A 25,224-nucleotide genomic window follows, 5' to 3' on the forward strand; every position below is an offset into this window, starting at 1 on the left:
CAAGTCATAAAATAGGATGGAAAAGCCAATAAGCCATCCTTAAAAGACAATCTATTGAAACAATGAGAGGGAGTAACTGACACAAGCTTTGACCTCTCTGTTGTTTGCTATGAGTAGGAGAACTAATGACTAAATGTACACATTGAACACTTCAGCATTCAGCAATTAAAGATTTTTGCAATAGAATACATGCATTTTCACTAAATCTTAGCAAAATGATGTGGGTCAAAACATGCTCCCCCTTTTTGCCTTTAAATAGATCACACTGAAATCTTACATCATCCATCAAAACACAATATGTTTTAGTATATTGGACACTGAGTGCTGTTTGGAGCTTTCAAAGCAAAGTATTATAAATTATTAAACGTTTTTCTTTCTCTTACCTACATCAAAGAACATTGCCATGATCGACTGCAGAATCAGCTAATGTCATAGCCGTCTGCTGAGGTATTGTGTAGGTTTTTGTGGGAATGATAAGACCCAAGATTTTTGGCTTTATGAGAAGCAAAACACTTATTTTGAAAAACAAGCCTGTAAATTTAAATCCTTACTTTGTAAATTCACCCATCTAGACTTCAACAACTGCGAGTTTAAATTGCAATGATAAATGGTTGTGGTTAGCAAAGATAGATACAAGCAGTTGATTTTTAGCCAAGGGGTTGCAACTTAAATGTCCATAAGAGAATTCCTAAAGGTACCCTGCCTGGCAGCAGTGAAAGTGGGATAATAGCTGTTATCCTGAACTGTCACTTGCCTGCCCTCCTTCCAGTATTCACATTCTAAGCATCCTAACAATTCAAGGTCTGATAAACCTGGTTAAACTGAAGACCTTAAAAAAGCCATACAATTCAAGATCATTGCTTAGGGTAACCCTGAGCCTTGCTACAACAGTTGATTATTCCTGCAGTTCTGACCCTGTGTGACCTAAAACATAGGTACATGGGTAATTTTGTAGGGAAGTGGATTTAGTCCATTTTCAAGAATATGAAAGTCTGTACATAGAACCCATAGAAAAATGAAAATTAATTGTATATATTAAAATTATGGATTTTAAAAACAGAAATTAAGGCAACACTCTGCTCAGTAATATAAATCTCAAGAGCAATTGAGGCATCTACTATGAAGATAAGTATCACAGCTGCTGTTGATCACCGATCTTCTTTTCCATACCTCACTGGCAAATCAATTCTCAGTCCAGGTTGTACTATGCAGAGCTCAGAAGATCTGGGTTCAGTTCCTGGCTCTGCTGAGGACTTTTCTGATTGTGGGAGTGTCATACCGTCTCTGTGTCACAAATCCTTTTTTTTCTCCCACTTTTTTTGGTCACTGTAAATCATCATCCTGCTACCTGTATACTCTGTGCCTACATGCAATCCTATTGACTTCATTTTGCCCCAAAATATTCCCATTCAATGATGTCTAGTAATAAGCTTCCAAGTATAGGGGACCAATTGTTTCATAAAAGGGTGTCTGGCTGAGGCCTATTCCAAGTTCCTGCTGCCAGTTCCACAAATTGGAAAAAAAGACTTTGGAATTTGACTTTATATATTTATGAAGAATGCCCTGGAATCTATCCATAAATACATTCTAAAAAAGTATTGGCTTCTTTTGCCTATTGCTAAACAGATTCTATGATCTATAAATTTTTTTTAGTAACAAAAGGAGTAATTGAAGGTAATAAGGATGACCATACAAGGTTAGCATTGCCCTTAATCATGTTTCTATTATTTTCAAGTGAGTCTGTAAGAAACAATATGGATTACTGCAAAGCTATTGTGAAAACTGATGAGAAAATGTCTCTCTTTTCTGAGAAAAGTTATGCCAAAGCAAGTACAGATCTTGATCTATTCTTTTTCATTGTATAGTGTTACTGCTGACTGTATAAATGGGAAAATAAAATAGTTTTAAATGCTAAGTAGTTCTGTTCTGTATGGCTGTGATCCCAAAATGAAATAAGCTTGAACTTCAGGACTATATTCTGCTACGCTTACCTGGAGCAATAGCTTACTCCCATTGGTCTCAACGCTATTTGTCTGAAATATGCAGCACTTAGGTACAACTCAGAGTAGTAGAATGTGCTCCTTAGCCATTCAATTTGTTCCCTGTGTCCTGTTCATTTTTGGGGGTCACTTACTATTAAAAGTTTATAACCATGTCTACTATTATTTTCTAAATACCCATTCAGTGTCAATTCCACAAATATCTACTTCAACCTTCTTGAATATTTGTTTACAGTGAAAATTCCAACTTGAAATTATCCGTGAGAGGAAAAATGAACATTTGCCATTCTAACCCACCATAAGATTAACCTCCAAAATGCTGTGCTGCCATTTTATTAGTGTTTTGCTTTTTTTTGGTCAGTATTATAGAATCACAAAGTCAAAAACTATTGATCCCAAGTACTGGTGTTATCTTCTGAAATCTCCAATACTCAAAGTATCTCATAAACATACATGCTTGTTTTGATATCTTGTTTCCTAAAGCTGTTATACATAGTTCCAGTAAGCTGGCTAAGTCTGCACTGAACAATTTGTTTAGGACATGATATTTAATCACAGCAAACAAAACAACTAAACAATGCATAGTCTGGAAACCCAGGTCTAACTGTATCCTATGTTTAAAAGCACTCAGATTATTAGCTGTTAAGTGAAAGACAAAATGAGACTAATTATCATTTGTACAGAGCTGTTCAAACATTAACCAGCTATACTATTCACAGAAATTCTCTAAAAAAGAGTTTCTACAGAAAATGCCAATTCATTGAGCCCAAAAGGTTTCATGAAGAATTTGGGCTTAACAATCCCTTGGATGAACTGTAGTGACCTTCCTCTGAGCCAGAGGAGAAGGAACCTCCTTCTGCATTTGCCCAAAGGGATGAAGCCAGGCCCACTGGAAGTATGTAACCAGGACAGGAATTATAAAGGGTGGCACGTCACGCTCAGTTGGAGCTGGGACACTAAGGAAGGCAGTAGATCTTGCTCACTCTAGGCTGCCGACATTGAGGCTCAGCCCAACGACACTCTGCCACATGGAGAACTTTTTTTTTTTTTTGCCACAGACCTGCCAGGACTGCCATGGGCCACTACCAAGAAAAGTTGGAGGACGCTCCACTGACACGAGTAAACCCTGAGATAAGGGGAAGAAGTGGCTCAGGGGCAGCCAACCTTAGTCTAACTACAGCTGTACCTGATGTGTGGTCAGCATGTTGCAGTAACCACTGCCGACCAACCCTGAGGTGGCAGCCTCCAGTGACCAGTTCTAGTGGAGTTTGCTTTGTCTCTGAATCAAGAGACCAGAGCTAACTGCCTACTGGTTTTGCCTGTCCCTGCATGAAGAAACCAGAGCCAATTGACAAATTTGAAACAAAACCTTTCTATTTTTCAGTTCAGAAAGACTTTTCTAAATTTTCTACAGTGTGTGTGTGTGTGTGTGTGTGTGTGTGTGTGTGTGTGTGTGTGTATTAAACATGCTCAAAATCCAATTAAAAAGACCCCAAATACTTTTTTAACATTTTGAGTCACAGAAATTTTTTTTTTAAATTGTTTTTGAGTTGACATTAAACTTTTTTTTTCAGAATTGCGAGCAGGCCCAAATCTGTTATGCACCCAGCTTTATTTACAGCCAACTACAGTATATCAAGAGGCATCACGGTTTTGTTCTAAGAAAAGCATTCTCAAGGCCATATTGTAAATCACGTTTGTCATATTATGTTGTAAATTTAATTAAAATATAACTCCATCTCTCCCTAGAGAGGAGAGGATTTCTGTGTGGGAGGAATTCTTGGAGAAAGAGAGTGACTTTAACATACCAATATATAAGTAATCAGCCTATGTCACAAAAGAAACATTATTGAATAAATGGCCTTTTCCTGAGTGTGGCAAGTAGTAATTGTAACTATTCACATTTTCTTCACAAATGCTTTTAATAAATATAAAATGGGAAGATAATTCACTGGTTTATACCAGTGTTTCTCAACCAGTGGTACAAGTACCCTCAGGGGTACTTGAAAGAAGTCTGGGGGGCACATCAACACAACTGAAATTTGGAGAAAACTGAATTTTTGTTTTAAGTTTTGCAGCGATTTATTATTTTTTTTACTTTTTACACCCCAAAATTTTACTACAATTAAGTTGTTTAAGCAAATGCGTTGCAATGGTAGAAAAAAAATTGTGTCTGCAAACTGTAGGTACCGGGGATATTTCTTTTTTTATATATAAAAAGGGGATACTTATAATTTTTTAGAAAAAGGGATATTTCATAAAAAAAGATTGAGAAACACTGGTTTAGACATTAGAGCTAGCAACTACGTACCTCACAATAGTTAGCAAATGGGAGAGGAAGTCCTAGATACACAAAATGTATTTAGAGTTCCATTGAAATCATTAGACATGAGGCACCTTTAAATCCTTTATGGGTCTGGGCTGGTAAATACCCAAGTTTCTTTTGAGTTCATAATAGCTGCAATTTGCTGACCGTACTGATAATTCTCTCAGATTGTGGTTTGGCATTTATTAAATAATCAGTTCTGCACTAGAAACCACTAGGGTGTTTTTATTGACTTCATTGGAGTGCTGCTTGGATCCCCCTTATTGTATGATTTAGGGTTAAACATATGTCTGAAATTACTGCTTGTGTTAGGGTATGTCTACACTGCAGAAGGTTTTTTTTTGGAAAAAAGGCCGTTTTTCCGAAAAAACTCCAGTTACGTCCACACTGCAATCATGTTCTTAAAAAAAAAAGAAAGAGCAGAAGGGGTTTTCTGACATAGGTAAACCTCTTTCTATGAGGAAGAAGCCTTTTTCTGAAAGAGCTCTTTCGGAAAAAGGCATGTGTGGATGGGGGAGAGGGAGTTTTTTCACTAGAAGAGGAAAAAGGAAAAAGCACAGGTGCCCTGGTGGCCACTCCGTCCATAGTAATCACAGCTTACATGCGAGATAGCATCCATTAAGTGTGGATTCTATCTTTCAAAAATGCAGATCGCTTTTTCAATGCTCTTTGGCAGTGTGGATGCTTTTTTTCCGAAGAAGTTTTTTTTGGAAGATCTGCTTACAGTCTAGACATAGCCTTAGCTAGATAATTTACTCCTTCAGCTTTTTCCTCAGAATAGCCCTAACCTATTTGGGACCTGATCATGACGGGAGTGAAGACCTGTAACTCAATTTCACAGTATAGTTTCTGCCTGGCGACAGTTGGTTAGGAGAAATTAAGAGACTTGTGCACTTTAATAACTGTAGTTTGAATTCTTTTCCAGGGTACATGCAGACCTCAGTAGGCATTCTTTTTGCATTCTGAGCATATGCTTATCTAAAACTGAGGACATTAGATTTCCATTTGACATCAATGAGACTGTTGGGAACTCAGTGCACAAATCACCCCAAGATTCTGGCCATTCAACCATTATGAGTCTGATATTTTCATAACTAAAAGATATTAAAACATAATAAAATATAAGAAATATATCAAAATACTAAATTGATCCAATGTTGTTTTGGAGTTAAATCAATGAAGTGTGAATATTTGCATTTTATACACAACTGGGTGTCACCGTAATGCTGTTCTGTTATTCTTTAGGAATTGGAAATTTGATCATTAACTGTAAATTGATATGCTGTTATTGTTTGTCACAAGGGTATAAGTAATAAATGGATAAGGATATACACAAAATGTTTTACATGTCAGAAGATAGCTTGCTGAAATCATTATAAATGTAATAATAAGTCTGAAGTGCATTTTGTTTTGTACTTAATAGATCATCAGTGTAGAGATGTTAAGTTGCACAGTGCAGCCATGATTGAATGTAATGCTATAATGATGGAAAAGGGTTTTCTGCTTCACCATATGGACTCTAGGAAAATAACTTCTTAGTTGCTGTAGTTTTTCATTTCTTGATACCCATTCCATGTAGATGGCAATATACAGTGCATAATATGTATGCATTGGTAATATTTGAAGTTGCATTTCATGTAGAGATATTATTTTCCTAAGAGCCACTGCATGAGTAAAAGTGGTTCAAAATTATACTCAAGAAATTTATGAGGTAACAAATTATTATTATTGTATGTCATTTGTCATTCCCATGCCTGGATGACTTTTTCAAGCCTTTTCTTTTTTTAAAACCAGAAAGTTCTTATATAAACGACAAAAATTTACAATACATCTGTTAAATATTTCTTTTAGCATTCATTGTCAGGGGTGCAATACTATTCGCTTAGGGTACGTCTACACAGTAGCGTGTACCTCAAAATAAGCTACGCAATTTGAGCTATGCAAATTGTGTAGCTATTTTCCAAATTTGGCACTGTCTACACAGCACTTATTTCAAAATAAATCTCAATTCTTCTGAATTCCTTAATCCTCATACAACAAGGTTTACAGGAAGTCAAAATAAGAAGCCCGTTATTTTGAATTTATTTTAAAATAACGGGCTTCTTTTGTAGACAGCACATAAAGTTATTTCGGAATAACGGACGTTATTCTAAAATAACTCTGCTTTGTAGGCATGCCCTTAGAAATAGCTTAGAATGAGGGCTTATTTTACATGAGTTTATTTTTAGAAATATTGGCCAAATATTTTCATAGCAGCTTGTCACTTATATCACCATTGGATCATCATAAATACCTAGAAGATATTAGGATTATCTAATGTTTGCTCTCCCTTGTTGTTACTGGCAAAATAACAATCTTTTGTGGAGAATGTGGTTCTTAATATGGCTGTGGGACAAAATAATTTGTTTCCAGCAAAAATGGGAATTCCTCACTGGAAACAAATAGAATAATTGTAAATTATCACATCTTCACATTATCACATTATTTTTGCAGTAAAATGGCAGTATGTTTTTATTTGCAAAAATATGGTATTATCTTCATGTGAAAGAGAGAAAAGTTGAAGGTAAAATATAATGTTTTGCTTTCACCAAACTGTTGAAAGTGTGATTGTTGTCATAAAGGAGTCTGTGAAAAATGTGACTTTTTGTCCTTTACCAAATCCATTGATTTTCATGAGAACTTTGATACAGGTATTTATTTATGATAACTGAATTTCATGCTGTTTCACACTGTTAGCTGCTAGTGACTTGCTTTAATCCTGACCCAACACAGTGATCTACTTGAGTGGAGAACAATTGAGGTCAATAGGATTGTCCCTAATGTAATGGGCATATGGTCAAAATACAAATCTAGAGCCTATGTTTGAGCAAAAGACACCAGTTCATAAATCATTTTTAAGGTTTAAAATTATTCTTTAAAAATCACTAACATGGGAAAAGCTTCACTGTCACTGTTGGAATCTGCACATCTTTGTAGTCTATTGTTCTTGGACTGTATTTCTTTCACAGCAATGTGCTTGAGAAGATCTAGGAGGGTATGTCTACATTACAACATTATTTCAAAATAGTTAATTTGAAATAAGTTATTTTGAAATAATGTGTCTAGATGTTCTTCTATTTCAAAATAGCGCATCTACACTGAGTGGACGCTGAATCGAATTTAAGGCCAGCTGGAACCAGGTCCAGCAGGGCATCAGGTCAGGAGTTACTTTGTGTGGCTGCTGCCTGAGGCTAGCCGAGGGCTGTGCTTAAAGGGACCCAATCCCCACACCAGACAGACAGTTCTCAGGGTTCCCCGCTTGCTTGTCTACCTCGATGAGGGACAGCAAAGCATTTTGTCTCTGCGTGCTCTGATTGCCCTTACTTGGGAAACCACAGCGCTCTGCAGCATGGAGCCAGAGCCGCCCCTGGGCACTCTGGTGTTTCTTGTGGACAGGTTGCTGTGAGTCTTGCTGCACTTTCTGCAGGCTGCCATCTGGGAGGTCAGTATCCAGGAGGCTCTGCGGGAGAGCTTCCACCCAGAGGAGCACTAAGAGCCTCTCTAGTCTGCCCCACTGGGAGCTTGTGCCTCATTCCTCCCTCACGTCCTTCCACTTACCCCTCCCTAACCCCACTTCCTGATGTCAAATACAAACTCTCTTTATTTAACAAAACTGGGCAGGGGGGAATGAAACTCTGGTGAGACTGGGGAAAGGAGGCAGGAGAGCGGAGAAGAGAGGATGGGAGAGAGGAGGGGGAAACCTGGGAGGAGGGAGCTGGAAGGGGGAAGCAAGGAAAAGAAGGGGGAGGGGAAGCTCAGGGTTGGGGGGGGGTCTCACCTGCTCCTGGGTTTGCATGTGGCCTTTAGTGGCCAGGCTGGCAGCTATCCTGCCATTGACGCCCATATTCCTCCATCTAGTGCGTGGATCATAGGCATTGGGGGCATCTCTCCCAAACCTGAATAAGGTCCATGAACTCCACTCTGGACCAGGAAGGTGCCCACCTTCTCCGGGCCCTGTCAGGCTCCTGGGAGCTGGCAGACTGCTCCTGGGGAGTGGTGGAGAGCTGGCTGCAGTGACTTGCTGGCTCATGTTTGGGGGTCACTGAGTCAGGGGCAGTGACTGCTGGCTCTGGGCTGGCAGGCTTGGAACTGGCACAGGCACTGTGGCCAGAGTCTACCCCTTTAAGGGCTCCAGGAAGGAGGGGAGGGAGAGGAGTGTTCTTGGTTGAGACTGGAGTGGCCACCAGGGTACTCTGGGATGGCTGGAGGCCCCCTATTTTGAAATAAGTGTCTACACAGCACTTATGTCTAATTAGCTATTTTGAATTTGGCTTTATTCCTTGTAGAATGAGGTTTGTCAAATTTGAAATAAGTGCTCCGCTATTTCAAATTAATTTGAAATAGTGGTTTGGCTGTATAGACGCTAGGAAAGTTATTTCGAAATAAGGGTTGTTATGAGACAGGCTCTCAATACATTTCATGTCGAGTATTCACAAAATGTATGTAAGGTGTCTTAAAATTCCACCTTTGCTGCAAAGAGTTTCCAAAACAGCAGGATTCATTCCATTGGATAACACTGAGTTTAAGTATCCTTTCCTGCAGAAGAGTTAAAATGTTAAGGTTTTAATTAGCTCAAATTCCTGCATCTGTTGGGAAAATAACATAAATATTGCCTCTGAGTGTGTGTTCATTCAGTGATTAGTAATTTAGACTTTTCATTGACAACACAGATGGTTAAATGATTAAGACAACTTAATTAAAAATGCTGTAATAGCAATTGGAAAAATTCAGTGTCTGGATCCCAGGATTACAAGTTTGCTATCTCGTTCCTCTAACCACAATATTTACTGTTAATCATTGTCCTGCTTAATAAGCAGAGATATGTTACAGCACCCACCCTTGGAAAAGAAGTTCTGAACACAAGATAACTTTGAACCCACAGGTATTTTCCTAGGTTAAATGCAATTCTGTGACAAAGTGATGAGCCAGATACAAATCACTGCTATGCTGATTTGCCGCATTTGAGGATCTGGAATGATTTGTTCTTTTAAGTTTTATAGATAGTGAATGGCAAACACTAACTTGCATCAGGTGTCATAATGTTTAAGCTGTTAGTTGCTGATTTTGCAAGAGGTTAGAAGAGTTAGATGCTCCCTGTGGACAAGATAGCTTTTTGGCTCAGCTGTCTCCTCCAATCAAACTAGTGTCTTTGTTTTCCTTGTCTATTTTGCCATGGGATTATTAACTTAAGTATTAATAAACAGTTCAGCATTTCCCTCAATTAATTTTATTTGCTTTTTTTTCATGTGTGTGTGTGTGTGTGTTCATGCAGGTGGCGTTTGCATCGCTCAGTCGCTAAAAATCCCCCGTGAACCAAGACTGGGAGAATATGACAAGATCATCAAGCGCTTGTTGGAAACTCCTAATGCACGAGCAGTGATCATGTTTGCAAACGAGGATGATATTAGGTGCTTGTTCTCTTAAGTTTTATGTTGAAGAATTGCCCTCTTTGCAAGAAGTCCCTTTTTAGTGGCCTATATCTGATTTCCTAACAGATTTCAATCCAATGTAAATATTCTTGGGAACCAGGTAGCCATTACATAGTTCACAATGCCATTGTGCCAGGGACTTCCTACTTCTTAATAATGAAGACGCTGTGCATTGAAACTTGAGCACTGAAAGAGATTAAACAAATAAGAATGATAGAATATGATGTTTAAGGATGAGGTAAATTAATATTTACAGTACAGTAGCCTGAATCCTGAACTCTGTCTCTTTTGAGAAATATGCTTTAAACTGTCAGAACAATTGACTAATTGGTTAAAGACAGCCTATTTATGTATAGCCAGAACCAATGCTGCAAGGGATCTCTCGTCAGTAGCATTTCTTGGTAAACGCATTGTATCTAATTAGTCATTTGTTTATTTACAGGCGGATATTGGAAGCAGCCAAAAAAACTAATCAAACTGGACATTTTCTTTGGATTGGCTCAGATAGTTGGGGGTCAAAAATTTCACCTGTTTACCAACAGGAAGAGATTGCAGAAGGAGCAGTCACCATTCTGCCCAAAAGAGCTTCTATTGATGGTAAGAACATATAATAACGACACAAAAGATGCATTGTAAGATTTGAATTTAGTTGATGAGAGTCTCACATTTATTTCAGTGGGTATTGAACGCAACGCAGACCTCCATGGGAATTGAGGATACGTGACAACTTGCAAGATTGGACCTTTACAGTATATTGATTTTGGATTGGAGAGTTTATTGACCTTCCTCCATTGCATTTTCTTCAGTTATAGTTTTCACAGAAGCATTATAGATTTGATTTCGTCAAATAATTGCATAGCTGTTTCAAGAACATTTTTCCTATAACAATTATTAATAGATATTAATAGCAAATGTGATTATTTTCATTTTCCAAATATCACTTTATTCTTTAAAAAAGTCTGTATTCAGCTAGTTTATATCTCTACCCCATTGAGATATGCATTGCATTCTTGTTATGCAATCCAAATAGATCCACCAAAAATTTCTAAATGTCTTCTTCTGGATCCCTTGTCATGTTTTTATGTTTTTTTTCTTTGTTTAGGATTTGATAGATATTTTCGGAGCCGTACCCTTGCTAATAATCGAAGAAATGTGTGGTTTGCAGAATTTTGGGAAGAGAATTTTGGATGCAAGTTAGGATCACATGGAAAAAGAAACAGCAATATCAAGAAATGCACAGGTATCATCCTAGAATAAAATATTTTCTTGAAATACTTTGTAATTCTTAAAAGATGGACTGGTAAGGAATTTGCTTGGTCCCTTGAGTGGTTGCTTGAGACACATTTAATTATATTCATATACCACTCTCATTCTACCTTGAAATATATTTTTTAAGATTTTAACACTAATACCTTCTTGTCTCTATTGGAGCATGCAAACACTTATCAGGAGGTCACCTTAGTCACATGTTTGCTAGCCAGAATTATAGAGAGTCTCACTTTAGAAGAGCACTGTATCTTTCAACTCTGTGGCACTTACAAGATTTGAAGACTGAGCCTGCAGAGATTGCTATACTTTCAGAGAAAATGTGATGAGTTTAAGCAAAGGTGAAAAAATAATAATAATAAAAAAGGAAGCCTGTTAGGAGCAAAAGGGGTGTTTAATTTATCCACATTTAAAGATAATATTGGATAAATATTTGGATTGTAGTTCAGGGTGCTTTTTATTTTCACTGAACTTCTGTTCCACACAGTATATTATGTGGAACAGAAGTTCAGTGAAAATAAGGTTGAATCTCCAAAAACTGGCACTTTGGTCCAGCAACATCCATGGTCTGGCAGGACCACAGATGCTTCTGGACCAGAGATCATAGAAACCTAATGGCAGGAGGGCTAACTGGGACCCAGGGCAGCAGGGTTGGCAGCCTGTCAGGGAGGCAGTGCAGGGTTGAGGCCAAAATGCTGCAGCAGCCCCCGGCAGCCTGAGGTAACCCAGGGCCAAAGCTGGAGTCCTGCAGCAGCCCCCCCCCCCCCCCCCCAGGAGCAAGGTGCTGGGGCTGGATCCCCATGGCAGCCCATGGCAAGCAGGACTGTGGCCAGAATTCCTTGGCAGCCTGGCTGTCTGGGGAGCCAGCAGTAGTTAGGTGAGGAGCCTAGCCAGGGTAGCAACGTGGGGGTTGTGGTGACAAAGGCACGGTGACTGCTGGGGTGATAGCAAACCGGCAGGACAAGGAATGCTGAGTGGCAGTGGCAAGGGACCTCCCCTGGTCTGGCAAATTCTCTCATTCGGGATCGGTAAGGTCCTGAAGGAGCCAGACCAGGGAGGTCCAACCTGTATGCTTTCTATATATGCGCTTAATGAAAGTGAAGACAAAACTGATGTTTTTTTCACTCTTGACACATGTAAGCTACAAGTGAGCATACTTGTCTTCTTCACTCTTGGTCCGATTCTGAAGTCCTTACTCAGTTTATATGCTCTATTTAGAGACTGAGTAACAACTAAATAAAGAGCTCTATGCTGGAAGGAAATGCTCATTCTCTGATATGCTCTTCTGAACACTGAACAAAAGCTTGATACATCTTGCGCACGGTTCTAATTTTAACCAGGGACTCAGCTAAGGCATCTCACTTCATCACATCTATGAATTTGAAGCACCATAGGTTGGTCTCTGAGATGCATAGGATACAAGTATACATGTCTTGTTAAATCCCAATCCATGTTTTAAATTGCAAATGGAAACAAACTGCGTGACCGTCCAGTCTTGACAGCACAGCTGTAATATGCTGCACGTGGAAATTATTGCTCTGGAACCTCCCACGGGAAATCAGTGTTCCCTCCAAGATTTTCCAACCATGAGCAGAGTGAGTTTTGGCTTGTGCACCAATATTGAGGTAGTGTGTGCTGGTTTGGATGTGTGCCACCTAATTTATTAACACACACACGTTAATCAGATGGATCAGATGTCCCCCACCCCTCCCTCAGCCATGCGGCAGGTCATGTTCCTGGCCCAGCTGCCAGAATATGCCACAGCTCCCACTGCTACGTGGCAGCCCTGGCCACTGAAGCAGGCCTCTCCCCCGCCAAGTGGCAGGTCCTGGCTCCCTTGCTTCAGTGGCTCCCTCACTATGCTGTCTCAACCATCCCTGCCCATTGGAGAAGCTGCCTGCCGCATGAGTGCTGCTGCATGTCTCTCCAGAGGAGGTGGGTGGGGGAAGAACTTTTTGTGTGTGTCCAGGAACATTGCTGGGAATGCTGAATGATCAGTCCATCTGGATCTGATGAATGATAGAACAGCTTCCTGATGGCACTGCAGCCAACACTATTTCATTCTATCATGGCCTCCCATGAACAGTGCAAAAGAAGCAAGGCAGAAAAGAATCTTTTGTTCCCTCCTGTAAGAGAGTCCTCGAGGCAGACAAATCATCTCACATTACTATAGCTAGGTCCTCTCTGAGATTGAAGAATAATAGAGTGCCTGAAGCATGACTTCATCCATCCATTTTTAGGTCTAGAGATGTGTTAACAATACTTAAAGGTCAAGTGTGCACTGATACAATGGTGGTAAAAGTTAAAGAAGTAAAGTTTTATTACAGAATCAAAATGTAAAGGAAAATGTATGAACACATCTTTTGCAAAAAGAACAAATTCTAATTTTGGAAATCTTAGGATTTCCACAGAAACTTTTTCCTGTGTGTTTTTCAGTTAGCTGTCCCTTAAAATTGGAGACAAGCACATGAAGGTACAGTTTGCCACGTTGCAAATGTAGGCTGTATGTATGTGATCGCTGTCTACTGTCCATCAAAGGGAGCAGTCCAATTTCTGAGCCATGTCAATGTGTAATGCTCCAATGACTGTATAACTATTAGTACAAAATGGAACAACTGCACAGGGAAGATTGAGAAACCTGTGCTAGAATAGCTAATAGCCTGATGGTTCAGGCACTTCCATTCTCTCCCTGAAAAGAGACACACCTGGGTTCAGATCCCTGATGTGGAGTGGGGATTTGAAACTCAGTGTCTTATTTCCAAGGTGAGCATCCTAAATGTTGTACTAAAACTTAGGTGACTTGTGGTAGAAGTTGGGAGGTGCACTGCTCTCCTGTGCTCCCACCATATTTTTAATTGCTAAATGGGGTTCCCCCACATACCCCTTCCCCATTCCTCTGAGTGGCCTTCCCTGCACCATCTCCTCCTTCTGGTACCAATCACCCAGGGTGCATCAACACAGCACCCTTATATCAAAATTAGCTAAATTGCATAGCTTATTTTGAGGTTATTTCGAAATAAAGTATTATTTTGATAAATCCCTTAACCCCTGTGGAATGAGGGTTACAGGGATGCTGGAATAGTGCACCTGTTACTTCAAAATATATTTCAAAAGAACAGGCACGTTTAAAGATGCAGAATAGCTATTTCGGGCTACTGGAGGAATCCTGAAATGGCTTCGCTCTGTAGACGTAGCCCTATAGTGCTACAGTGTAAAAGAAGATGAAGGTAGCACCTCCTCCACCACTTGTTCTATTTTGTGAATGAAGACCTTTATAGAATCATAGAATACTAGAACTGGAAGGAACTTTGAGAGGTCATCAAGGGCAGTCCCCAGCCCTCACGGCGGGACCAAGCACCTCATTATGTCTGGGAAAAAAAAATGTTGGATCAAAATGTTTTGTTTTCATCTCAAATTAATTTTTTTTTAACTTTTACAAGTTGCTGAATATTTCCCAAAATTGTATTCAGTTTGACTGGAAACAAATTATTGTAGACTTTTTTCAGAACTGGAAGCAAACTGAAAAATCACATGTCCACTCAGATGTAGAGAGAGGATTTCAAAAGACCATATATCACTCAGAATGCTTCCTGCCTCTAACAATATTAATTATTTATATTAATTATTGTTATGGTTTACTAGATCACATTCTGTTTAATGACAAGTGAAGTTTAAAAAATAACCTTCATTTTCAAATGCACTTCACTATTTATACATTTTTTTTGTCTTACTTTCTTACTTTTTAATATTTTAGGCTTCTGAGCTGAGTGAAATTACTGGAGTTTCCCTTTCAAGTTTTCCTGATAATACATAGTCCTTTTTGGCTAACTCACATTCAGCAATCATTCACCTAAATGCTGCAAAAATAGTTGTATTTTCTTGCTATTAACTTTAGCAACAGGACTCTAAGTGCTTGTATGTAGGAATAAAGAGATATTGGCTAGAATGGTATATTGAAGGATATGAGATTGTTCTTGTAAAAACCTTTCTGGAATAAAAAATGTTATAAAGTCAGACTGTTATCTTTGTATGATGAAACAATTCCCAAATTATACTTAAATCCTTTCAATGAAAGAAGGAAAATCATTTAGAAAGATGGTTCTTTCTGATGGTGTGATTTAATGTGGTGAAGTGATGTACATTTTGTATCTACACGTGGAGGCTATATGGAGACCATTTTGCATATTCATGAAGGTAGCAGAGTTTTTCCTTCCCAACAAGACAATATTTTGGAAGGGAAGATGCTGTCAGGGAAGCTTGGCAGCCCTTTCTCTTGCACATAGGAGTTATTGGTTGCACTTATGGTGTAAGGGTAAGCTCCACTACTATTATCCATAGTACTGCAGAAAAGACAAAAGTGATCAATCAATATTTCTGTTCTGTATTTGGACAAAACAGATGATATAGTCACATTATATGATAATATTATTTCCATTCCACTAGTATCTCAAGATGATGTTAAACAGACACTACTAAAATTATCACTTTTAAATAAGCCTGGCTGGATAACTTGCACCCAAGAGTTGTCAAAGGGTTGGCTGTAGAACTGTCTGGACCAGTGATGGGCAACCTTGGCCCAGGTAAGCTTCCAGACTGGTTGTTTACCTTTGTGTTCACAGGCATAACTGCCTGCAGTTCCCATTGGCTTCAGTTCTCCATTCCCAGCCAATGCAAGCTGAAGAAAGCAATGGCCAGAGAGTCTCTGTGGCCTGTGCTGCTTCTTGCTGCTATAAATCTTGGAATGCCCATATTGTTCCAGAAGACAGGAGGAAAATCTGAGGTTGTGCCAGTATTTAAAAAGTGTAAATGGGATGACCTGGGAAACTATATTGCCCCTCTGTCTGAAACTGATCTTGAGCAAGATAATGGAGAAGCTGATGATGTGGGAGTCAACTAATAAAGCTTTAATGGAAGATAATATAATTAATGCCAATCAACATAGATTTATGGAAAATAGAGGCTGTCAAATTAACTTGGTATCTTTTTTTGTTGAGATTACTAGTTTGGTTGATTAAGGTAATAATGTTAAATTTCTATAAGGCAATTAACCTGGTGCTGCAAGACATTTGGATTCAAAATCTGGAAAGTTATAAAGTTAACAAAAGACAAATTAAATAGATTAATAACTTGCTTACTGATTGGTCCCAAAATGAAATTGTAAACACGAAATCCTCATCTAGAAAGTTCCCATGTGGACCAATTCTTTGCCCTTCATGGTACATTTTTATTTATGACCTGGTAGCAAACTAAAGTCACCACTGAGAAAGTTTGTAAATGACACAATAATTGGGGTAGTGGTAAATAATAAAGAAGATGGGTCACTCATTCTCAGTGATCTGAATTTCTTGTAAACAGGGTACAAGCAAGCAATGTGCATCTCAATATGTCTAAATGTAAACGTATACATTTAACAACAAATAATGCAGTCTGTACTTACTTAATGCAGTCTGGGAAGCAATCACTCTCAATGTTGTGTTTTATTATATATAAAAGATATTTTATATATATGCTGAACATCGGCTTCCAGTGCAATACTGTGACCAAAAGGACTAAAGCAATCATAGGATGCATAAACAAGTGGGTGTCAATGAGTACAGAGGTTTCTTTGGCATTGGTATGACTGCTGTTGGAATTCTGTGTCCATTTCTGGACTCCACAATTCATAGAATCATAGAACACTAGAACTGGAAGTGTTCTAGTCCCCTTCACTCATGGCAGGACCAAGCACCATCTAGATCAGGAATGGGGAATATTTTTTTGCTGGGGGCAACTTCAGAAATGATTGAAGTGGCCCCGGGATGCACCATAAGGGGCGGGGCCTCAATTGGAAGGGGCAGGGCCAGGATACTTCCCTGCTTCCCCTCCCACAGACCATGATTGGTCTGGGGGTGGGGAAGCACTTGTGTTCCCCGCAGAAGTTTCCCTTAGGCATCCATGACCCTGCTGGTGGGAGGAGACTTCGAGTTCTCCCCCTTTGCTCCTGATAGTGCCAAGCCTCCTCCCTCCCTGCCAGGAGCATGTGGTGCTTCAAAGCACTTCGCGCTCCTTGCAGTGTGGGGGCAGGGCAGAGGAAACTTTGTGCGCTCCCCCTACTCCCAGGCCAATCAGGGCTTGGGGTGGGGGATCGTGCAAAGTCTCCTCTCACCCTGCCAGGAGCCGCACGCTTCTGGCAGGACAAAGAAAACTTCATGCACTTTCCCTCAGCCCCAGGCCTCCATGGACTGGATCAGCTTTCTTGGTGGACTGAATCTGGACCACGGAGGCCATTTTGCCCACCTCTGATCTAGACCAGCTCTGACAGGTGTTTGTCTAACCCGCTCTTAAAAATTTCCAATGATGGAGATTCCACAACCTCCCTAGGCAATTTATTCTAGTGCTTAACCACCCAGAAAATTAGGAATATTTTTCCTAATATCCAACTAACGTCCAACCTAAATTTTCCTTCAAGCCCATTCCATCTTTTCTTAACATCAGAGGTTAAAGAGACTATTTTTTCCTCCTCCTTGTAACAAAGTTTTAGGTACTTGAAAGCTGTCATCATTCCCCTTTCAGTCTTCTCTTTTCCAGACTAAACAAACCCAGTTCTTTCAGTCTTCCCTCATAGGTCATGTTTTTTTAGAACTGTGATATTTTTTGTTACTCTTCTTTGGGCCTTTTCAGTTTCTCCGTAACTTTCCTGAAATGTGATGCCCAGAACAGGACAAAATACTCCACCTGAAGCCAAATTTGCACAGTATATAGTGGAAGAATAACTTCTCATGTCTTGCTCACAATATGGTTGTTAATGCATCCAAGAAGCATGTTTCCTTTTTTTTCCAACAGCATCACACTGTTGACTCTCATTTAGTTTGTGGTCCACTATAACCTCTATTTCCCTCTCTGCAATACTTTTGCCTAGACAGCCACTTCCCATTTTGCATGTGTGAAAATGATTGTTTCTAAGTGGAGTACTTTGCATTTGTCCTTATTGAACTTCATTCGGTTTACCTCAAACCATTTCTCCAGTTTGTACAGATCATTTTGAATTAGGACCCTATCCTCCAAAGCACTTGCAACCCCTCCCAACTTGGTATCATCTGCAAACTTTATAAACATAAATTCTATGCCATTATCTGAATTGTTGATGAAGATATTGAACAGAACAGGTCCCAATATTGATCGTGGCAGAACCCCACTTATTATACCCTTCCACCATGACTGTGAAGTAGAGAATGGTTATTCAACTAGTTCTGCACCCACCTTATAGTAGCCCCATCTATGTTGTATTTCCCTAGTTTATTGATAAGAATGTCATGCAAGACTATATCAAATGCTTTACTAAAGTCCAGTTATGTTATGTCCACCACTTCCCCTTAGCCACAAGACTTGTTATCCTATCAAAGAAAGTTATCAAATTGGTTGACATGATTTTGATTTGTTCTTTTCAAATCCATGCTGTTACCTATCACCTTATTACCTTCCAGATGTTTGCAGATGGATTCCTTAATTATTTTCTCTATTATCTTCCCTGGCACAGAAGTTAAGCTGATGTGTCTGCAATTTCCTGGGATGTCTTTATTTCTCTTTTTATAGAGGGCCACAATATTCGCCCTTTTCCAGTATTCTGGAATCACTCCAGTCTTCCATGACTTTTCAAAGATGATAGCTAATGGTTCAGATGCCTCCTCAATCAGCTCCTTGAATAATCTAGGATGCATTTCATCAGACCCTGGTGGCTTGCAGACAACTAACTTTTCCAAGTAATTTTTAACTTGTTCTTTTCCTATTTTAACTTCTGAACCTACCTAATTTTCACTGTCATTCACTGTGTTAGGCATCCAATCACTACCAACCTTCGTGGTGAAAACAAAGAAGCTGGTAAGCATCTCTGCCATTTCCACATTTTCTGTTATTGTTTTTCCCTCTTTGAGCAATGGGTCTACTCTATCCTTGGTCTTCCTATTGCTTCTAATATATTTATAGTTCTCTTCTTTGTACCCATTATGTCTCTAACTAAATTGAGCTTGTTTTGTGCCTTCGCTTTTCTAATTTTGCCTCTACATTCTTGTGTTTTGTTTATATTCATCCTTTGTACTTTGACCTAGTTTCCATTTTTATAGGATTCCTTTTTGATTTTTAGATCATTCAGGATCTTCCTGGTTAAGCCACAGCCATCTCTTCCTCTACTTCATATCTTTTCTGCACAGTAGAATGGTGTGCTCTTGCACCTTAATAATGTCCCTTTGAAAAACTGCCAACTGTCTTCAAGTGTTTTTTCTCTATCTTGCTCCCCGTGAGACCTTACTGAACAGCTCCCTAAGTATATTAAAGTCTGCCTTCTTGAAATCCATTGTCTCTATTTTGCTGTTCTTCCTTCTTCCATTCTTTAGAATCATGAACTCAGTGATTTCATGTTCACTTTCACCGATGACTTCACTTTCAAATTTTCAAGCAGTTCAAGAAGGATGTAGATAAAATGGAGAGGGTTCAGAAGAGAGCCATGGGAATGATTAAAGAATTAGAGAACATGTCTGCTAGAGAGAGACTCAATGAGTTTTTCAACTCTATGTCCAGAAGAGACCATTGTGATCATCTAGTCTTAACTCTGGTATAGCACAAATCATAACTTACCAATGTAGGTACTTTTAGACTGCAATAAAGTTTCCCCTTAACTTTTTCTTTGTTATGCTAAATAGAATGATAAATAGGTATTAATAAATTTAACATGAAAAACCACTAAATGGATTAAAAACTGACTGATTTCAAAATCTTCAGAGGGGTAGCTGAGTTTGTTGTTTTTTAAGCATTTCCTGTTACAGACTAATAGTCTAGTAGTACCTTAAAGACTAACAAAACATGTAGATGGTATCATGAGCTTTCACGGGCAAAGAAGTGGGATTTGCTCACAAAAGCTCATGATACCATCTACATGTTTTGTTAGTCTTTAAGGTGCTTCTAGACTATTTGTTGTTTTTTAAGTTTTTCCTGATTTCAGAATGTAACTGTAAACAGGTTATCTTTTTTAGGGTAGAGAGGTTTTGTATCCTCCTCTCACCCACATCTTTCAAAAGAAAGCTTTGTGCCTCTCCACAACAATAGTGGAAAGTGGCAGAGATAATAGACCGAAGGCCCCACTTTTGAATACTATAATCTGGATCTTTTCCAACTGAAATACCTGGAAGGCTACGGTTTTACAGAGAAGTCCCAGGTAACTCAAGACTTAGAACAACTTGAAGCAACACGGACTGTGAGGTGTCCGATGTTCCCAACATCATGGTGTCATGAAATCTGATATACTGATTAAAATCCCAGCTTCTGGAGTCACGTTATTACTTGAAAATCTGAACTTTCTAATGGCATGATGGCTGCTGAAACTTGAAAACATGAATTTAAAAGATCCAGATCCAGAAGGCAATAAAACGCTCTGAATTTTATTTTTAATCTTACCATTTTTAATCCAATCTCATGATTTTGGGGAAACCTGCCTCATGATTTCCACTTGCTTGGGGTTGGCAATCCTAGGCATCACTAATGGGCAAGAGATGAACTACAACAGCTGAGGTAAGGGATTTGGTTTAACTGGAATTGGTATTAAGGCTTGATTCAGTTGTAGAGAGCGATACAAGTTTGGCAAGGTTATGGCTTTAACTGAAACCATTAGTGCATATATCCAGAAATTCAATGTAGTCTAATGTAAAAGGCAGTGTATAATGTTTCAATACACAGAATTATAAAGCCAGATTAATACATGACATAAGAGGTTGCAAGACTATTGAGATTAGATCTGAATTTGTCCTTTGCAGGCCTGCATTTACTTAAGTCTTTCTGAACAGGGAAATTTGGTTCACTAATACAAATCTCAACAGCAATGTTAATTAAAAGGATTCTTTCATGCATAACTTTTACTGTTAGAGAAGAAGTATCTTTCTGTTTCTCTATGGTTAGCATTTTGTTTAACTACTCCACAAACCTAATCAGCCTTTAAATGTCTATAATGACTGACTGCACAGCTAAAAATAGAGATGGGAGAAAAGATTACAGAGACCTGTGCAAATTAGGCAAATTTGAGTTTGATGTGTCAAACTGGGGTTTCACTGAAAATTCAATGCAGTTTTATAGATTTTAAATCTATTTATTGTAGAGTTGTCAACTTTAGACATGCATTAGTTAAATCCTACTTGCTTTAAAATAAGTTCTTTTTTAATGCAATTTCAAGCTGAAAATATTAATGGAAAAGAAACAGATTTACTCATTGGTATCATAGTCCTGAGCCATGATCTGAAAAATGTATAGGACAAATTAGAAAGTTCACTAAGAGAATACAAACCTTCTTACTAAACAGTTGCTGTCTATTTAACTTGGGTAATAGTCCCAGTCCTATTTAATGTACCTTTCTTAAATGCACTTTTCAATGGAATGAAGATCACCCATAATGTGAAAAGCACCATATAGTCACTCAATAAGGATTAAATTGTGTGTAACTTGTGGAGTGGTCTTGCTCAAGAGGCATTGTGGGGAAGGCTTTCCTGCTTTGCCTGACTTAGCCTGCTGTGCCTAGCTATTCTGATCAGTTTTTGTGTCTGCTCTTACTCCTCCTCCTCCTCACCTATTCATTGTCATCTCTCGGGAATCATGTCTGACATTCAAATGGGAAGTTCTTTGTAGGACTTCCCTTTCTTTATTTCTCTGCAAATGACTATTACACTTTTGTGTGCTGTGAAATAATACTTAATAATATTTGTCATATAACTGTATCACAATAAGCAGGATGGGTATTTGGGGTATTTGTTGGATTCATCTGAACTGCCTGATACTCTTGTTTTGATATTATCTCAGACTTTTTAAAAAATAAGTGTTAGACAGAGGCTCTTAAAGTGCAGAGGTCCCTTGCTGCCTAATGTAACACTAAATCAAACGACTAATGTGAAATGTGTCATGTAATGTATAGATCTGGAAAGCATTTAACTTTGCTTTTTCAACAACAGATCATGTCTCTGGTGGCCCTGCCAACCTTTCTGATAGTCTAATTAGAGTCTAATCTGTTTACTGCATTATATTTTGGGTCATAAATTCACCATCTTGGCAGATGTTTCCTGGCTTCCAATTTCAAAAGTCTGGGCAGTAAACTCCAGATGAAAGGTTGCTGTCCAACTGTGGAGGCTGATATTTAAGACAATAGCATTCTGTCCAAATTAAAAAAGGATTGAAATGTGGGCTCCCCCATAACCCCCTTCAGACCAGAATATTTATTTAGTTCATATTCTTTCATGAGAGTGGAGAATTAAACAGTGGAATTCAGATGCATAGGTTTTTACCATCTATCTTCTGTAAAAGCCTGAGTAGAACAGAATATGTTGAAATATATCACATTAAATGAGAACATACTTATTCCACAGTAAAGACATATTTGACACCAGTCGTAAAAAATACACCATCAGCTCCTCTTCTCTGAAAGTATGTCTATGCTACAAAGTTAATTTGAAATAACAGCCGTTATTTCGAATTAACTTTAATAGCATCTACACATACAACTCGCTATTTTGAAATGCATTCGAAATAGTGGAGCCCTTATTTCGAATTTGGTAAACCTCATTCTATGAGGAATAACATCAAATTCGAAATAGCTAATTCTAAATAAGTGCTGTGTAGACACTTATTTCGAATTAGGGGGCCTCCAGTCCTTCCCATTTTCCCCTGGTGGACACTCTGGGACAAACCTGGGGAAACTTGTCTTCTCTCCCCCAGCCCCGGGGCCCTTAAAGGGGTAGAGTCTGGCCACTGGGCATGTGCAAGAGCCAGGCCTGCCAGCAGCCACAAACCCTCAGCCAGTGGCCAGACAATGGCAGCCAGTGGCAGCCAGATGCCCCCTGCCGAGTCCCCCAGCACCCAGGGGCCAGTAAGGGGCCGTAGACAGTGCATGCCCTCATGGACTAGTGCAGAGATCATGGACCTCATTGAGGTTTGGGGGGAGGCCCCCTACGTCCATGATCTCCGCACTAGGCAGAGGAACGCAGCCGTCTATGGACGCATATCGGCCACCATGGCCAGGTGAAGGAGCTGTGGCAGGCTTATGCCAGGGCCACCGGGGGCAGCGCTGCAGCAGGGGCTGACACCTGCCCCTACTTCCCCGCCTTCAACTGAATCCTCGGGGGCGGGGTGGTCCACGCAGTCCCGGGGGGCAGCGAGCTGGGAGCTGAAGGCCCTGACCCAGGTGCAGCAGAGTGGCCACCACCAGCTGTCCCGGCACCAGAGTCGGCAGGGTTGTCTGGGGAGGCTATACCAGGTAAGTGCCAGCACTGTCTCCTACCCGGGAGGGATATGGGGAGGGACACCAGGGACCAAGCGCGTGGGCCATGCCTCCCATGGATCACACAGCCACCTGTGCACGTGTGAGCACATGCCATGCCACCCTTGGGCAGGTGGCTCCAGCTGCGTGACACCTAGGGGCTGTGGCCCAATAGGCACACGCATGTGTGAAGAGACCTGATATGCTCCCAAACCCGGGGCAGGACCCAGCAGGGTGTCCTCCCTTCACACGCCTCCTCTACACAGAGGCAGGGGACATCTCCCCTCCCCCCCGCCCCGACCGCACTATACACGGCACGGGTGCAGTCTTGGGGCAGCTCCTAGTCCTGGGGAGAGCCAGACATGCTGACCATGGCCTCTGTGCAAGCACATCAGCTTTGATGGTGCAGGGCACGGTCAACCTCACGTCGCAGGTGGCATTGGGCATCATCCATTGTGTCCCCAGGGAGAACTGACCACTTCTCTTCTTTCTCTACAGCTGCACCAGCTGCTCATGCAGGGCACACCACCCCATCTGGGACAAGCTCCTGCACCCGCGGCCTGAGCAGGACCACCACTATGCAGCAGGGGTACCGGGACCAGCACCTGGGGGCCCTGCAAGCCCTGCTCCACACCATCCAGGCCTGGATGCAGGAGGACCTGCAGCTCCGCCAGGAGCAGCTTGCTCAGGACCGTGCCATGTGCTTGCACCTGCAAGCCCTGCTGCAGAGCATGCTGCCTCATGCCAGTACTGTGCCTGCTGCCTCCCCAGCTACTGTTCCTCCTCCCACTCCTGCCCCCCTCCCACCTCTTCGTCCTCAGCCTCCACACCCTCCTCCTCAATCTCCACATCCCCAACCTCAATCTCCGCATCCTCCTCCCCATCCCCCCGGGGATGCTGAGGCCCCCCGCACCTGCTGTGCTGGGAGACATGTGTCCTGATGAAACCCCCTCCTCAGAGCCCTGAGATTCCCCTCCCCCTTCTTCCCCTTGCTTCCTCCTTCCAGCTCCCTCCTCCCAAGTTTCCCCCTCTCCCACCCTCTCTCCTCCCCTCTCCCGCCTCCTTTCCCCAGTCTCCCCGGAGTTTCATTCCCCCTCCCCAGTTGTGTTAAATAAAGACAGTTTCTATTTTTGAAAATACACATCTTTTATTTGACATCAGGAAGTGGGGGCTAGGGAAGGGTAAGTGGAAGGACGAGAGGGAGGAATGCGGCACAAGCCCCTAGTGGGGCAGACCAGGGAGACTGTTAGCGCTCCTTAGAGTGGAAGCTCTCCCGCAGGGCCCCCTGGATCCTGACAGCCCCTCGATGGTCCTCCCAGATGGCAGCCTGCAGACAGTGTAGCCAGGTTGCTGGCAACATCTCCACGAGATGCAGCACAGTCCCTGGGGGCAGGTCTGGTTCCATGTTGCAGAGTGCCATGGTGCCCCGAGTGAGGGCAAGCAGAGCACTCCGAACACAAATGCTTTGCTGTCCCTCAGCGAGGTAGACCAGCAAGCAGAGAAACCTGAGAACTGTCTGTCTGGGATGGGGGGGTCGGGTCCCTTTAAACATAGACCTCAGATAGCCTGCGGCAGCAGCCCCACACACTAAGTCCGACCCTGCTGCCCTTTTGGCACTGGTTCTGGCCAGCCTTACCTTCGATTCAGGGTCCACTCAATGTGGATGCGCTATTTCGAATTAGAAAAATGCTATTTTGATTTAGTTTTTGTGTCTAGATGCATTATTTCAAATTAGTTAATTCGAAATAGCGCTGTAGTGTAGACATACCCTGAGTGACAACCCCAGAGCATGATTGTGCAAATGTTACACATGTTGAGTAGTATTTAATACCAGGGACAGGTATTGTGAGTAAAATATTACGTGCTGCCCTGAAAAATGTTGAACATTCACAGCTTCCA

At 40.8% G+C, this 25,224-nt stretch overlaps 1 protein-coding gene across 6 annotated transcripts in view; it reads left to right on the top strand.

The window, feature by feature from the left end:
* Positions 1 to 25,224, top strand: part of GRM8 (glutamate metabotropic receptor 8) — a 570,836-nt gene that overhangs the window by 288,990 nt on the left and 256,622 nt on the right. For all 6 annotated transcript variants that reach the window (XM_075928371.1, XM_014573390.3, XM_014573388.3 and 3 more), the window contains 3 exons: positions 9,638 to 9,773; positions 10,237 to 10,391; positions 10,897 to 11,034. In XM_075928371.1, coding sequence (XP_075784486.1) covers positions 9,638 to 9,773; positions 10,237 to 10,391; positions 10,897 to 11,034 — 429 coding nt within the window. The remainder of the gene's footprint in view (positions 1 to 9,637; positions 9,774 to 10,236; positions 10,392 to 10,896; positions 11,035 to 25,224) is intronic.

Source organism: Pelodiscus sinensis, chromosome 1 (genome assembly GCF_049634645.1).
Source record: "Pelodiscus sinensis isolate JC-2024 chromosome 1, ASM4963464v1, whole genome shotgun sequence".
Lineage (NCBI taxonomy): Eukaryota > Metazoa > Chordata > Testudines > Trionychidae > Pelodiscus > Pelodiscus sinensis.